The sequence below is a fragment of the Polyodon spathula genome, chromosome 4 (genome assembly GCF_017654505.1).
Source record: "Polyodon spathula isolate WHYD16114869_AA chromosome 4, ASM1765450v1, whole genome shotgun sequence".
In the NCBI taxonomy this organism is placed as follows: Eukaryota; Metazoa; Chordata; class Actinopteri; order Acipenseriformes; family Polyodontidae; genus Polyodon; species Polyodon spathula.
Genome location: NC_054537.1, coordinates 17,571,349 through 17,589,246, shown reverse-complemented (window position 1 = coordinate 17,589,246; position 17,898 = coordinate 17,571,349). Strand labels below are relative to the sequence as shown.

Here is a 17,898-nt window from a genome sequence, read left to right as displayed (position 1 = left end):
AAAGTACCACGTAAAAATAAAGTGTGACCAAAACTAAGCATACTGACCAAGATTCTGGGTGATATTTGCCCGTTCTTGGAAGGGTTGAACTGTCCTAGCAGATGTGTTTTTATATTGTTTCTTTCAGTTCATATTTATACATCGACTTGAATTCTATGAGGTTCTTCCGACAAGTCTCAGTAAACTGTTCAGGTGTACTGCACAGAGCACGCTCTACAGCTTCAAGAGACAGGGTTAGCTTTGAAAGGGTTATCCAACTATGAGGAGTTACAGTGATTTGAAAGAAAAAAAAAACATTCTGTGGCGCTGTCTAACAGAATTTATCTTCTATAAATTTAATATATTTAAAGTGGTAATCACAGCCTTCAAATCCTGGCAAGACTGTCAGGCGTGTACAGTCTCTGAGAGACCCTAATTCAATAAAGCGAAACAAAATTAGTTTTCTGTGCCTGACACACGTCTACTCCAGGCTTTAACATTTGTCACTGTTCTGAAGTGCTTTGGATCGAGGAGCAGAACTGCTTCAATTTGTAGCTTTCTAAAGCAACCCAGTGATCACAATAGTCTTGTTTGTTTCTTTCAACTAAAATAGCCAATAAAAAAAAAAAGATAAATCATGATGATACAGAAGCAACCTATTTTTAAAGCGAATATTTTATTTTCTAAATATGAGTCTACTGACTCTGTAAATCCACTCTGCCCTCTGATTTCACCACCATAACCCATGGGCGTGCCTGAACCAGTACAACACAAAAGAATCAGGATTTTATTTCTATTAATGTTCATCATGGATGGAATACATGGTATATATATATATATATATATATATATATATATATATATATATATATAGATATATATATATATCACACACACACACACACACACACACACACAGTGGCTTGCAAAAATATTCAGACCTCTGACCAATATTACTGAATTACAAATGGTACATTGAAATTTCGTTCTGTTCGATATTTTATTTTAAAACACTTAAACTCAAAATCAATTATTGTAAGGTGACATTGGTTTTATGTTGGGAAATATTTTTAAGAAAAATAAAAAACTGAAATATCTTGCTTGCATAAGTATTCAACCCCCACACATTAATATTTTGTAGAGCCACCTTTCGCTGCAATAACAGCTTTAAGTCTTTTGGGGTAAGTATGTACCAGCTTTGCACACAGTGTCAGAGTGATTTTGGCCCATTCTTCTTGGCAGATTTGCTCCAGGTTGTTCAGGTTGGTTGGACGACGCTTGTGGACAGCAATTTTCAAATAGTGCCACAGATTCTCAGTGGGATTGAGATCAGGACTTTGACTGGACCACTTAAGGACATTCACCTTTTTGTTCTTGAGCCACTCCAGTGTTGCTTTGGCCTTGTGCTTGGGATCATTGTCCTGCTGAAAGGTGAATTTCCTCCCAAGCTTCAGTTTTTTAGCGGACTGAAGCAGATTCTCTTGCAGTATTTTCCTGTATTTTGCTCCATCCATTCTTCCTTCAATTGTAACAAGATGCCCAGTCCCTGCTGATGCGAAGCATCCCCACAGCATGATGCTGCCACCACCATACTTCACTATAGGGATGGTGTGTCTTGAGGCATGGGCAGTGTTAGGTTTGCGCCACACATAGAGCTTTGAGTTTTGGCTAAAAAGCTCTATCTTGGTCTCATCTGACCACAAAACCTTTTCCCACATCGCAGCTGGGTCACTCTCATGCTTTCTGGAAAACTCCAGACATGCTTTCAGTTGGTACTTTTTGAGTAACAGCTTCTTTCTTGCCACCCTCCCATACAGGCCAGTGTTATGCAGAGCTCTTGATATGGTTGACTGGTGCACCATTACTCCACTCCCAGCCACTGAACTCTGTAGCTCCTTCAAAGTGATTGTTGGCCTCTCTGTGGCTTCTCTCACAAGTCTCCTTCTTGTTTGAGCGCTGAGTTTTGAGGGACGGCCTTTTCTTGGCAGTGCCTGGGTGGTGTGATGCAGCTTCCACTTCCTGATTATTGATCCAACTGTGCTCACTGGGATATCCAAACACTTGGATATTATTTTGTGCCCTTTCCCTAATCTATGCATTTGTATTACTTTATCTCTAACTTCAGTAGAATGCTCTTTGGTCTTCATTTTCCTTCAGATTCACAGCCTTACCAATTGATCATTCAGCAGTGGGGTTTTTATCCAGAAAATGTGACAGCAACTTTTAATGGTTCACAGGTGGAGGCAAATGGTAAGGTAATTGTGTCCTCGTTAGGGCAATTTCTTTCATCAGTGCAAACTGGGAGCTTCCACAGCACAGGGGTTGAATACTTATGCAAGCAAGATATTTCAGTTTTTTTATTTTTCTTAAAAATATTTCCCAACATAAAACCAATGTCACCTTACAATAATTGATTCTGAGTTTCAGTGTTTAAAAATAAAATATCAAACAGAACGCAATTTCAATGTACCATTTGTAATTCACTAATATGAGAGAATTGTTCAGGGATCTGAATACTTTTGCAAGCCACTGTGTGTGTGTGTGTGTGTGTGTGTGTGTGTGTGTGTGTATATATATATATATATATATATATATATATATATATATATATATATATATATATATATTATATATATATATATATATATATCTATCTATATATCCATTTAAAGATATACAGATGGAAACTGAGCAAGGCACATTTTGTTAAGTGTCTAAAGCAGCAAATTCCGGTCTTAACAGAACAGAATGGATTTAGTTGCAGCTTCACATCTTACATGCTCTCTTTTTTAAAGTCTTGAGAAATACAGAAGTCATTTGACAAGTGTGAATTTATTTTCAGCACTATGGTTCACACAATTGCACATCAAAGATCATTCCTCATCAGAGTAGAACAGTTTATACAGTAATCACGGTTTTCACGGTAGGTAGGTAGATGTATATATATATATACGTGTGTGTGTGTGTGTGTATATATATATATATATATATATATATATATATATATATATATATATATATATATATATATATTTAAAGTGTATATATATATATATATATATATATATATATATATATATATATATATATATATATATATATATATATATATAAGCGCCTGTGTTCAGTCTGTCCTTTTTTTATGCAGCTAAATTGTGTTTTACACTCATTTGACAGTCAGGTACCCGGGGCATGAATGAAATATCAACTTGTTCTTTTATCTGTTACACTGTAATTCGTTTTAGAAGGGTTCTATCGGGGTGCTTTTAGGCTGCTGGCTTTGCAGAACAAACTGCAGCCTTTCAGACAGCAGCTCCCACTGTGCTGACATGTATATTTGTTCTGTTATCGTGTATCCGCGTATGTGGCTTAGTAAGAACTGAGCAATAGAAAAATAGAGAGAGACACAATATCATAAATTAGGAAATCTTGGGTTAGCATCACAACTCGGCCACATGTCCTCTCTGGAATACCTGTGGCTCCTAGAAGGACCATGGGCTCCTTCCCTAATGGTTATTGGAGTGTCTGGCAGCATCTGAATTATTTTCTTTGACTTGTGTTTTATTTAAGAATCAAAATGGCACAGGGTTTGTATTGTAGTTGATTTGGGAGCTTTTATATGAAGGGCTAATCTATCATTCTAAAAGTCGCAAATGCACAGAACTGTTCATCTTAAAATAATTTCCAATCCATAACTGTGTTTAACCCTCTGTGGTTGTGGTGTTTTTTTTTTATCTGGGATAAAACTCCACAACTGCATATTTTATTATTTGGAATTGTAACTGTCAATAAAATCGTTCACACTACCAGTAAGGAAAGAGGAGAGGAATTGCAGTTAGGAAAATCTTAACAACTGAAGCTAACACCAAACAACATACTGTCGTTTTACCACGTTCTACTACAGTAGTAATGTTTTGTAATGTATTTTTATGTCTTTAGATGCTTTTAGTAAAAATCCAACCAGTTTCATTACCAAGCTGCACAAAATATTAATTATGCTTCAACCCACGGACTAAAGGATGAGGAGGCCCACGCTAACCCAAATTCTGGGGGCCCTATGCACAGTAGCTTGTGAAACGGTGTTGTAATTAACAGCCTTTAGGTAAATTGAATCTGCAAGGACAGCTTTCAGTTCTACGTCAGATGCATTTCGACCTTGCAAAACAAATACAGTGTGTAACACATACTGATCTTGGGCATTAGTCGACTTTTGGAACATTGAAGTCAATTGTTTCTTTGCAAGTAAAGCAGTCGCAGTACTGCTCTGGATATCCGCCTTTCTCTTTCAGTGAATAGTTGAATCGAAATACCTGTCAACAGTCGATTCTCGTAGTGATTTACAGTAACGTTGCAGGATATACAGAAGAGCTTCCTCCGTCGCTGTGTAAAACTGCTGGATACTGCTTGTTTCTTGTTTACAGTGTGTAGTATTTTAATTTCCTGCCTAGATTGCATATACTGTAGTCACATGACATAATCACGTCACGTGCATTGCGAATGTTACACACAGAACTGTACAGTTTAGTTAATGTGATTATTATTATTTTTTTTTTGTATGAAATAATGTATTTTTATTGCTTAAGAATATTGAAAAAATCACAGTATTGGGCTAATTTTATGATTTCTGCGCAATATATAAAGGAAGAGAAACATACGCTATGGACTTAATTCCCTCCTTGCCGGCTGCAGCCTCCCGCATTATACACGTTTACCTTTATCTGCCTTTTTTTTCTAAACTTCAAACCAGCTAGTTATAAAGGAAACGTTCTAAAATGTAAAAAGGAATGCTGTGAATATTTGAGACAGGAACAGGTTTTTATATTTAGCCTTAAAACTGAGCCCGATTCATACATTTTATCCTGCACAGACTGACACCTCTGATGTAGTAGGACTTGGGATGGATCTCTCCCAGGAGGTAGAGAGCGTGTATCATTAGGTATTGTACATTAGCAGGAAGCTGCTTGCGTGAGAGACCAGGCATGCTGTAATCGAGAAGTAATGAAGTTTCTGAGTGCCTCTCTTCCTGTGTGTGCATCCCAAAAACGCTGACCTTCCTTGGACCCTATGCTATATTGTAATTTGCGTATAGGTTAATCCGGCCCTTCTTCAACCATATTGGTTTATATAACATTTTAGTTCAACAAATAATTTACGTTAAACAATGTAGTTTTGATAGATTAACTGGCAGCTGTTTAATGGAAAATGTGGATTTGTTGGGGCATTTGTTTAGATGTGCAAAAATATATACACACACACACACACACACACACACACACACATATATATATATATATATATATATATATATATATATATATATATATATATATATATATATATATATATATATATATATAGACACACACACACACACAAACTTTAATATAAAGTACCCTTTTTACCACATAGTTATACAGCCTATAACTCTTGGAGGATCATTCACTCTAGTAATTGTTACTCAGTTGAGTGCTTTCTATTTCACCAGAACCTCATTGACCTGTATGAGCTATTCACTTGGTTCCATGATGTGGCTGTAACGCGTCTGCGTGAATGCGCTGCTTTGTTTTTCATAATGATGTTATAATAATAAATATATAAGCTTAACTGCAGATACCTGGTGAGATCTAAAGTTTTACGACATTCTGTATATTTACTTGAGCCTGTAGCACACAGTCAATACAAGCACATTGCGACATTTAAGCACTAATTTCTGCAGCAATTAAATGGATAAATAACTTGCCCCTATACTGTCCATTAAAAGTTTGAAGCAGTGACTGAAACTGAACAATTAAAATATCGGAATTTGTATGCTCATGTAAACGCATTAATTGTCAGGCTATTTTGCCAGTTAGTTCAATTCAGTATTCAACTGGGCGATTTAGCTCTTCATAGTCAAATTCAAAAGAAAGGATAGTATCCATTGGATAGCATTTCCTCTGTATTTTAAGTACCATTAATGGGAAATTTATTTATTCCGCTTTACATTGAAATATTGAGTTGGCAAAGCTGAGAAATGTGGTAGTAGTTTTGATTGTGACAACAAAACTATTGCATAACAATTGAACATTTTTTAGATTATTTTATATCATCCAATTTGGTAGAAAAGTGTTTTGCACTAATCTACACCAATTTGATATCCCTTGGGTTCTGGGGAAACACTGTAAAAAAAAAAAAAAAAAATGTACCTTCCAGATTTCTTATGCTTTCTCTTAGAAGGATTAAAAGGAATATTAAAAAAACAACCACCAGAAACACCAGAATGGTACCTACAATAGGAGTCAATTTCTCTCTAGAAATTAGATATGTTCTTTACTCTTTCGTGCATGTTGAAGCTGGTGTTATTATTAATATTATTACAGTCAAACCCACTTAATATCCCTTCTGTTAATGCCACTTTCATTATCCCTCACATTTATCAGTCACACAACTGATTTCCACCCCAATTAATATCACTTTGGGAAATACAAACAGAAATGTATGTGCAAGTAAGATGCTGTACAGTATTGAACAGTCTAGCACACATAATGTGTATGTTTGTGGTTTTCATGGAAATAAATGTTACACTTCCTATTGAACATTATTGTAATCAATGCAATAACCACTGTACTGCTACATTTCCACAGTTAAACAGGACTATTTGTTTTATCAATGCTTCCTCTATTTAGTGTGCCCAATTATTTTGCCCACCGATTTTCTCCCCAATTTTAAATGTGCAAACATGTTTCCCTTCACTGCAGCAATTCAACACACAGCTTAGGAGAACTGAAGTTCAGTGGGCATCTTCCGATCCCATGAACAAGCCAGCTTACTTTTTCACCCAGGAACTCGAGAGTGGCTGTCAGCAAGCTTACCGACCTCTAGAGGACAAAGCCGGGCTGCAGGTGTCTGCTTTTGAGCTCACTGCGCTCCTAACCAGCAGATCCAAGGCGACGTACCTTTCGGAATCCCCAGCGAAGACTACTTCGCTGGCAGGACTCGAACCTGCGCTGCTTGACTCACTCTGCACACCATGTGGCTGTGCTTTTACCAGGGGGCACTCTTCTGTGATTTAATGTTTATTTTGACAAGATATTGTTGAACTGATAGTCAACCCCCTCTTGTTGTCATCCTTTTCTATTGTCGCCCTTTGGAGTGGTATTGAAAGGGTTTGACTCTATTAGTATTGATTCTGTTATTGTTGTTATTACTATCCAGTGTTACACCATATCAATATAAGTTTAAGTGCTCTCTGCTGGAATATATTACGTTGTCTGGGTAAATGTTACTAGCACATGAAGGGTAAACATTGACAACCTGTGATTAATACTTGCTTTAATTCCAACCAAATAGAACAGCAGTAAAACTTGCATTTTAAACTGACAATCAAACTCAAACATAATTGGAAACCAAGTGTTAGAACATATTCTTCTGAACAATGTCTGGGAATGATGTGACATGCTAATGCAGATTAATGATACTGGTTTGTGTTGCTGAACTTCTTCGCTTGGTTATCAAGTTGGCTGTCTCCTGAAAGTGAAAAAGGAAGAAAACAATGGCTAACTATTCTTGTTTTAGGTTTATAAGGAGTGATTTGTCAAGTGAGTAAGCCAAAGCTGCAAACAATGGAGCAGTACAGCCTACACACAAGTGCGCGCTGACAGTCTGATTCTCTATTTAGTACTGCCAATGGACTATTTATCACACTGCTTTAGAAAAGTCACTCTGCTCCTTTTGAAATGGATGCGCAGAACATGTTAAGCACAGCTGTTATTTGTGTTAGACATATGCATTTCAAATATAGGATAATTTTGCATATTTTTAGGTGAAAGGAAAATTATATTGACAGCTGTTATTTTTTTCATCTGCTTCTAATTAAGAAACATTCTCTGTCTGATAGCTTTTCAGGTCTTTTTTTTTTGACACAAAAAAATATATACAGAGCATCAGAAGAAACTTATCACTATTATAGCACGTTTATTTTCAGGAAGAAAAAAAAGGTATATAAATGATAGACACTGACAAAATGTTTTTGGTTTCTTTTTAATCACTCGATCATTCATCCTTGACCATGACACGCTTGAGTGACTATGACTGAAGCATATGCACTTAATCACCTAATTAGTGAGACAGTTGATTGGAGACTGGCTATGGAGTGATTTCAGCTGTTGCAATGCAAGCTTGAATAAAAGCAATAAAGAAAATCACAGAAAAAAAAAACCCAATATGCTACGTCTGTCAAGAGAGCAGCGCCTTCGTGTAGTCGGCATGTTGGAGGCTGGACTGCGGCAGCGTACTGTGGCTCGCCGTCTTGGGTGCTCACAGCCAGCAATTTCAAACCTGGTGAGACGGTATAACCAGACACACTCTGTCAATGACAGACCATGAACTTGGAGAAAAGAGATACAATACCTGCGCAAGATCGACAGATCATTTTTCAGCATCTTACTGATGACAATTTTTAATCGGCAAAATAAAAAATCATTCCACCTGCTCTAAAACAGAGTTTGTCATGTTTCGAATTTTATCCAAATATGAGTTTCTTTTGATGCTCAGTGTGTGTGTGTATATATATATATATATATATATATATATATATATATATATATATATATATATATATATATATATATATATATATATATATATAATTTTTTTTTTTTTTTTTTAAATAACTCAGGTTTTTGACATTTTAATTTGTACCAGTTTTGGCAGCCACCCTTGTAGAATCCCATAGTGGGAGTACACACTTTTTTCTCTGTATTTTCTAGGGGATAATAGTTTATTCTGGGATACCAAGATAAATGTCCCTCCTCCAGTTGGCCATCAGTCCCGGAAATGCAGCTTGATCATTATAAGAGTGGAACCAATAAGGGATGTCAGGATAGAAACGGACAAAAATGTTTGTCATTCATCCAAAAATCCTTTCAAATTAGTATGGATTCCACATACTGTACTCAATCCTAGCGCAATTATTATCCTTATTGTTAATTAAATACCGTAAAGTACAGTACTCTGCTCACCAAACCCCATTGAAAATGCAGACAGTTCTGCTATTAAGTTTGCTTAACAAGAATGCCAAATCAGATTGAAATGTTGTATGCTTTAAAAAAAAAATAATAATTTACAAGATTAACCTTTTGGCTGTAAAAATCTAAAAGTCCATTGAACAACACTAATGAGCTGTGTGCAGTATCACTAAATAGGTTAATTAGTTGTTTAACCTTTTTCAGATATATCTGCCAGCTGTATCAATATTTTAGAGCTATTGAGTTAGCAATTGATATAGAGTTGCGGTAGCGCACTTTTATTACTAAACACACTTGATTATGGTATACTTCGACTATATTGATGTGATTTATCATGCAGCCACTGAAATCACATTCAAGAGGCTTGATTCTGAATCTTCCAAATGCACATGTCATTACATTAAGTATAAATTATTCAATTGGTTGTTAGAGCGATCTATTTTGAAGGTGTTTTCGGCTGTTTCCTGTAACTGGAAGCATCTACATTTTCATGATGTCGATCACTCTGATTTTGTATGTATTGCTGTGGAAGAGGACTGTATGCTACTAACATGCTTGCTGCTAATTCACAATTAAACCTTTGAAGAAAAATAGAAACATAAAAAATTCATCCCATCAAGCTCATCTGAACTTCATAACTTTGGCAAATTGGGTCTTAAAGGATCCAAGTGATTATGCCTCAACATCTATGCTAATGCATAGGTTAGTGCAGGGGTCTCCAACCCTGGTCCTGAATCCAGCAGGTTTTATAGGTGTCTTTAGATTATCAGTGTCTAAAGATCTGGAACACCTGTTAATCTTGACTAATTAAGCCAATAATTTGTTCAATTAAGTAACTGAGAGATTGGTTGAAATGGAAACCAGCAGCCACATTAGCTCTCCAGGACCAGGGTTGGAGACCCCTGGGTTAGTGCATTAGCTCACTGTGTCACCTAGTTACCTACACTACTGTTCCACAGTAAGCATGTTAAAACATTTACATGAATTTCTCATTCCATGCCCCCTGCCGTTAAATATATGTTTCTATAGAGATTGCACGGATAACTCATTATATATGCAAGCCCTGACCCTTCTCTTATTACAGTTAATATTCTATACAATTTCTGATTTAATTAGTTTGACTTATATCCCCACCCAGATTCTTCAAGAGTGTGTGTCTAAAACAGCATAATTGTAACAATGTATTTCTAAAAGTATTTAAGATTAACTACAGTTCATTAGAGAGATTTATTTGTTGTTTTCCATTAATAAGCAATAATGACCTCATCAAAGGGCATTTGTGGGGATCTATGACCGGTCGGGCGAGTTGATGTCCCAAAGGCAAAACTATTATAAGCCATCTATTACAGGTGAAATACTTTGAATAAACACCATTTTAAACCGTTTTACCTGTTCTTCATAACTTCTAGCCTAAGTGTTCCACAAACTCAAACTGAGCTCTATTGAATTGTGATATAAGCTAAATGGTTTGTTCTGTGTCGGGTCTTTCTAGAGAATTAAAAACCTGTTCAGTGACCAATCAGATTGTGCTTTTTAATCTCCAACTTTCTATCAGGGTTCTAATGTGATGTGATAGTGGACTGACCCACTTACTGAAATTATTGCTTAATCCTCTGCTTACTTGTTGGGTTTGCTCCCTATGAGTTGTGAAGGGTTAAAAGCTTCCAGGCACTCCAATGAAAACTCAGCAGATCGCTTAAGGGCAGATCACACTGGACGCGGCGCGGCACTAGCAGTTGTTTTCAATGAAGGCGGTCACACGCAGCGACAGAGGGAAGCGGCACTCAAGCGGAACCGCAGAGCGGCGCACAGGAGATAAAATATTTTCAACCTTCGCCGCGCCATGACGTAAACTACCAGCATCCAATCAGAGGAAAGTAGGAAGCTCCTTTGAGAGGAAGAAAAAAAAAAAGTACAATGGAGGAAATGCTTGTGGTTCTGATTTCTGATTCTCCAGAGTTGTATAATACAGCATTAAGTAGGTTTGAAATCTGCCTTCATCAAACCAGAGCTCCTGTATCAGCCGATGATATTCGCCTTACCTTTTTCTTTTCTTGAGGGTGTCATGGACCCACAGCGATCTTACATTTTCTTCTTTCTCTGGTAGAGCAGGGCGATTACAATTATCTTTGTTTGTTTGCTGTTGATTGTTACAATTCTTGTGTTGTTAGATGCACAGTACTACTGATTGTTGCCACGTTTACAGTCTGCCCCCCACCAAAAGTCCATTGATATGATGGGATGGCAGTAGTTGCACTTTTTCATGTGTATAATGCTCAATAATATCAGTGCATATTGATTCCTTTAACTCACACTGTCTTTGCCTATACCCAGCAAACCAGACAAAACTCTATATATACAGCCGTGACGTAACAACAGACCGCCCACTGACTTTCCCCTGCCGCGATCGGTGTGAACAGTGGCCTGCGGCGACTGCAAAGCGACACGCAAGGAGGCGGCATGCACACCACATCCGGTGTGAATGGCCCTTTAGTCTGTATATTTTTGTATGTTTCTCTTTGTGTTTTCTCCACCAATAAGGTACTGGAAATAGGATATTTCATTGGCTCTTCTGAGTCAAATGTTTGGTCCTATTGACAAAGATTTAACTAATAAGTAATTTAAGATAAATTGATTGGTTTGATATTAATAGACTTGTATTATTGGCTTTTATAGTATGATAGGAATGTAATATGTTCAATTGTGCTTAATGTTGCTGTAGGTGTATTTATAGTTGTAATAGTAATACGGTTTATGTATGTTTTAAACCAAAATAAATAAATCAAATATATAGCATGTTTATTTAAAAACCTTGGAAAACCTGCTCACGGCTAACCTTACAAAATATAATTTAGCAAACTACTGTTTTAAGAAAGCCCACAGGTTGACAATGTGGACCAAGTGGTTTGTCTCGGGAGATACTATTTTTTACAAAATAAATGGTGAATACAAAGCCAGCCCAATAACGTAACCCGATTTCCAGAGTAATTGCAATAAAAATTATAATAATATTAGATGGATTATAATATTACTTAATGATTTTATTATAAACAAATTTCTCTACAGTTGGTGGGCTTTTCCTCCAAATGCTTTACTGATGATCCTGTTGCTGAATGTTGAAAGAACCCACCTCATCTCCCAGTTTGAAATGACCCTCTTAAGACCTTTAAGAGGAGAGTCTGTGGTCCCATAAAATCTTGAATTGATTCAACTGCTACTTTCCTCTGTGAATGCCAGTTTGAAACACACAGAAGATAAATCCACAGTCAGTAAATTCAAAGATTATAAATATAAAGATTAAAGAGGAGGAGGTTAATGGTGTAAAATACCACACACCTGCTGTCCTGCCAGTGTGTTTGTCTTTGGTAATCTCAACAAAATTTGAACTTAAAAAGGTAGAAAATCTGTTGGAATTAATCAGTTCTGCAGGAGTTGAGATAAATCGACAGGGCTCATGCAGTTGGGATCCAGTATTTTTAAGACCTAGCGCTTGGCAGCAGTATGACCTTTTTAAGGCTACATGATGATCCTGTCTATTTTCTGAGAATTCCCCAGTAAGAAATGAGATTAAAGAGGGCATGTAAAAATTTTATATAATTGAGGAGCTGCTGTTTACGTTTTTTTTTTCTTCTTTTTAATAGAGGCTGTCTGGCTCTCTAGCTTTCTGTGTACTGACTGTAACACACTTGAGCCTGCTCTAAGAAATTAAAACAACATTACATGCTTCTGGATTAAATTTTAGATGAATGGTTATTTTTTGTAAACTGCACAATTTAACTTGTAACTTATATTGGCCTCCCTAAGCCTAAGTATTAATAAAGTGTAGTGGGACATAAAACCCCAAACACAAGTACATAGGGCAAATAAATAATAGCCTACTGTTAAACTGTCAGCACTTTAGTAGATTACAGAGATAACAACTCCAGTATCTATTTTGCTGTAATGCTGTTTATGAGTTAGATTATAAAGAAACTTTTTTTTTAGTTTAGCTGTTGCTGCTGTTTTTATTAGGAGAGCCAAATTCCAGTTTGCGGGCAATTTTATGGTATTATTCCCTAGCCACAGGGAAAGAGAGGCACACATGCTGTAAACACTTCTGAAAATAAATTCTGGTGTGATTTAAAACTAATGTGTCTTTCTCTCTTGAGGTGTTTAGTGATGCCACTGCAAGCGCATTCTTTCTGTATGTGATATTTTAATGAATTTCTGTGCCACAGATGCAGCCACAAAAATTCACATGCACCATTGTTTTGTGAAAGAAGAGTAGAACTGCAAATCTTACAAAAGCAAATTTGTGAGTTGTTTAATTTTGAAGTAAATGGGGAGCACTGTATTCCATTAACTAATACCAGAAACATTTAAAATGGCAAATGCTGATAATGTGCAACTGGCTGTACACAGACAATCAGCTAACCAGAATACTTACATCCCCTGTATTAGTCCATATACTTGACATTGTACTGAAGTATGGCTTTCCATCGTTATATAGCTGTAGTTACATGTGTCCCGTTGGTATCTTAATGGGAATGGTAATGCGGTGAGTGAGTGCAGTTAAGAAGACAGAATCAGTAGAGTGGGACACTCCAGCCCCCATGGAGAATAGTTCTGAGACACTGTGATGTTCCCGACCCTGAATTTGCACAATGAATGCAAATGAAAAATCATGAGAGCAAGCAAAAACCAAAGCCATGGATATTTAACATTTAGAGGTCACAAGTCCTCTAAATTAGAGGATCTCGGTTTAAATAAATACAACAGTTTGCCAACCTTTCATCACTCCTCCTTCAAAGCAAGCTGAACTCGACAGCTGGATGTGAACCAGTCAGGGGACACAACAGCAGAGCTACCTATTAAGATATAAAAAAGAATCATGGGGACACCAGCCTCTTTCTTTCTAACGCCATGAGACGTGAAGAATCGTTCAGTTTGTCAAGTAGTGAAAAGAGGTATGGGCAGGCAAAAACAAGTGCTGGGTGGTCTCATTAGGTCTATAATATTTACACTGAAAAAAGCATTATCAAAAACACGTGTCTACTGTACTTGAATTTCTGACCATTTTACCTCTCTCAGATCCTGATGTGGAAAAGCATGCTGTCAAGTTTTTAAATTATAGCTTTGAAAGTATTTCTATATGCTTTAATCTTAAGGCACAGCAAACCTGCCATTATCCAGACTGTTTATCCTCAGCTTTTAATGACTGCAGTGCTTTTGTGCCTTGTTGTCACAGACGCTTCGGTAAGTTTATTTTAATTGGGTTGTGTTGAAATGACTGTAGGATTCTAACAATTTGTTAAAGTAACATTATGCAAGCCCCTCTGGTCCCATTTGGTTAGTTAATTTAGTAATAATGTAAGTTTTCCTGTTTTATAATAATATGTCGATCAATTGATCTTGGGCAGAAACACTGAAACTTGTTTTTTTTCTACTAGCAATTGGGTGCATTAGGAGCTGTAAATGTGGATGGTTGGTCAAGTAAGTTGTTTTTGGTAAAATAAAATAGTGACCTCCATGCTGGATGACTTTGTTCAGTACCCCAGTGGCATCATAAATATTATATAAATATTTGAATTATGGTGACATGATGATAAGTTAGAGCACAATACCCATTGGTGTCACTTATTATAATTATAGGAGATGTGCTGAGGTAGTTTTATAAGAGGCTGTCTGTACACTTTGAGTTATTTGACGATTATTATTTATTACACATTGAGGGTTTGTGTTTTGGGGGGGGGGGGGGGGGGGGGGCGGCGGCGTCAACAGTCATAAACAGTGCACCCATATTTTAACAGATTGTTTTGTATTATTTCATCATCTTAGGAACTATTATTAACAATGTTGCTGCCAGTCACTTTTTTATACACCTCAGGCTTGTTGCTTCCTTAACTTTGAAACTGCATTCTTCTTCACGTAAAAAGTGAATTTATGTTCAACTTCTTTTTTTCCTAGGAATTGCTGCAGATTTGAGATTTGTTTGTGACTTGTGCTCTGCTGCCCTCATCAGGACATCCATGTGAACAACATGGTGCATCTCAAACCTCATTCCAGTGACACATGTTAATGTAACTCATTAACATAATGCTGTCTGTTTTAGCTGAAGGTGCTTGAGAAGAAATCCTTCTGCACAGCAGATGAGAATATTTGAAATATTGGTAATGCTGCTGTGGTCTTTGTCTTGCTTGCTGCTTTATTTTGGTTTGTTTGTCTGATTTTGTTCATCGATCACTATTGCTGTCTTTCAGGTCACCTTATAATGTTTACCTAGTAAGGAATTAGGTCCAATATTCAGGAATGGCCCACCCAACATCTGTAGTTAATGCTTTTTCTGATGTTTTCATTTCGACCACCTTCACTGCTAAACTCGTTCATTTTCTCATCCTGATGAGTGCCTTGTCATATTTCAAATTCCAAAGACTGCTTCACACTATTACTAACATTATACTGCTTGTCAGTGTTTATAATAATTAACGATGATTTACTAGCAGAGCCATTTTCATGACCTACAAAACCACTCAAGGCGGCACAAAACAATGCTTTAGTGGAAATTAAATAGGCCATTTCATGAAAAAGTTACATCACTGCATTGGATAACTCATCAATGTCAGACTACTTACAAACCCAAGAAGTTTTCATGATCAAACATATGTGTATTAGGATAGATAAACCACAACAACAAAAAAAATCTTGGGATTGCAGTTAGTGAAAGCACAGCAATAGGCTGTCATGAAAAATGGTACCATCGATATTAGAATAATTGCAAGCCCAACATGGCCCAATGTTTAAGTTCCACTAAAGCAGGAGTGAGTGCTGCTGCTGCCCTGTGTCACCTCATAAGGGTCGTTCCTCTCAAAGTTGACTTGTGGAGCTTATTATTAGTTTAGCAGTGCTTCAAGAAAAAAAAAAAAAAGAATTCTGATTTGACCAAGAGCCCAGGGTGGATGAAAAAGTAGCCCTGTGTATGTAGTGTGATTGGCATGTTAATATGTGTTTCCTTCTCTCCATCCACAAGCTGAATTAGCTTAGCTTTCCATGGCAGCTCTGTTTAATACACATTTTCACAATGACGTACGTTTTAAAATGTATTAAAGCTACAGTGGCAAAAAAAAATAGTTTTCTGTTATTATTATTATTAGCAGCATTATATTTTTTATTGGCATAAATTATTCGAATAATGTAGAAATTATAGTTAAAGGTCTTTATTGTGTGTATGAGAAGAAAAGTAACCACTGAACTTCAAAAGTATTAATATGCTTTAGAACAAGATGTAATTCCAGTTACAGCTCAGTACTATTTCTTTATTTTGTTAGTCCAGTACTACTTAATATTGATGCAGAATGTGCAGATTGTTTAAAGGTACTAACAGCTTAATCTTTTAAACGGTCCTCCCGGTTTTGTCATTTCACCATGCTCCTTCAGCATTGACACACACTCTTTGAGAAAAGTCTCACACTAAGATAATCCACCCTTGGCACCTCTCTGCTAATAATAGTGTTGACATTAGGGATGTGATAGGGCACTCATCAGGAATAAAAGCAGCGAATGTGGACAACATGAAAACATTACAGGCGAGTCTTAATAAACACGCTTTTCCAAATAACATTAAAACTACACTTTTGTGTGGGTCATTCCTGAAAATGGGACCTGGCACAAGTCACCTTACTAGGTCAACATCATCAGGTCTACTCACAATACCCAGATGTTTTGATGATGAAGCTTATCTGTATTAGAATATACAAACCATCAAAAATGTTAGGCCTGCAACTAGTCTATATCGATGGTACCATTTTCATGGGTTGATTATTGCATTATCCTTGGTGCCTCCTTGCTTATTCATTCCTGAGCCTCTCTCAGAAAGACTGGCAATTGTGTGATGTCTTCTGTGGTGAGTTTATGATGTGTATTAATATGCAGTGGGGGTGCAGTTGAGCCATCAAAATCATTTCACTTGGGAACTGAGGCTAATGTTGCAGCTCATTTAAGTTGTTTGAAATGTATATAAGAAAAAAGGTATATGATAAAAAAAAAGCTTTACAGTAACAGTTTTCTAAAGGTGATGAGCAGTTTAGCCCTTCTTATAGAGAAGAGTGATGTGTGAACTGAAGTTTACAAATGTAGCAGTTTACTGGCTATAATTTTTTTTCTGTTTCTACCATCTGCATGTTCTGTTTTTTTTTTTTTTTTCAGGCCATTTTAGGTAGAGAGGTACATTATTTTGATAAAACATTTGTTTGATATCTTTAAGATGAGCTCTAAAGGTGAGTGCATACGACTCTGTTGTAAATCTCAGCCCAGTAAAATATGAACCATTGTCTCAAAGTAAAACTGAAAGCATTAGCAACAACATTTACCTCAGAGTGTTTGTTCTGGGTGAACCATCATTCCAGTCATTTGAATATAAAAGGAATTGTGCGCATATGGTCTTAAAGTATGTAGAGCTAAATACATTATTTTTATTATTATTTAATTATTTGGCAGGCGTTTTTATCCAAAGCGGCTTACAGAAATTAAAAAATAAAATAAAATGTGTCTTATAAGAGAAAAAGAAAAATAGAAAAAGAAAAGGATATGGAGAGAAATCAATCAATCAGTTTTATCTAGTGCCTTTCATAGTGGACCACCGTCACAAAGCGCTTTGCCACAAAATGGCAGATGAAAAGACATACAGTGCTGAGAAAAAGTTTGTGAACCCCAATGATAATTATGGAAATTCCATAGTTTTACCATGATAGCCTTCTTGAATCAAAACCAGTCTTTTCTTAAATATCCAGTAAGGTTTATATTAACCAATTCCATGTCTATTGAAACAAAATAATGTATGAATTAGACAAACAATGAATAATTAAGATTCAGGGCATGTGAAAAAGTAAGTGAACCACTGGTTTTGTCAGCTCAATTAAGGGGATAATTAGAATCAGGT

General features: G+C 36.4%; 1 protein-coding gene across 3 annotated transcripts in view; it reads left to right on the top strand.

Annotated features, from left to right (window-relative positions):
• Positions 1-17,898, top strand: part of LOC121314248 (thiamin pyrophosphokinase 1-like) — a 122,912-nt gene that overhangs the window by 100,945 nt on the left and 4,069 nt on the right. The window contains exon 9 of one of the 3 annotated variants that reach the window (XM_041247298.1): positions 6,717-7,324. The exons of the other annotated variants lie outside the window; for them this stretch is intronic. Within the exon in view, the coding sequence (XP_041103232.1) occupies positions 6,717-6,736 (20 nt within the window). The 3' untranslated portion in view covers positions 6,737-7,324. Of the gene's footprint in view, positions 1-6,716; positions 7,325-17,898 lie in introns of those variants that run through there. 3 annotated transcript variants of the gene reach the window in all.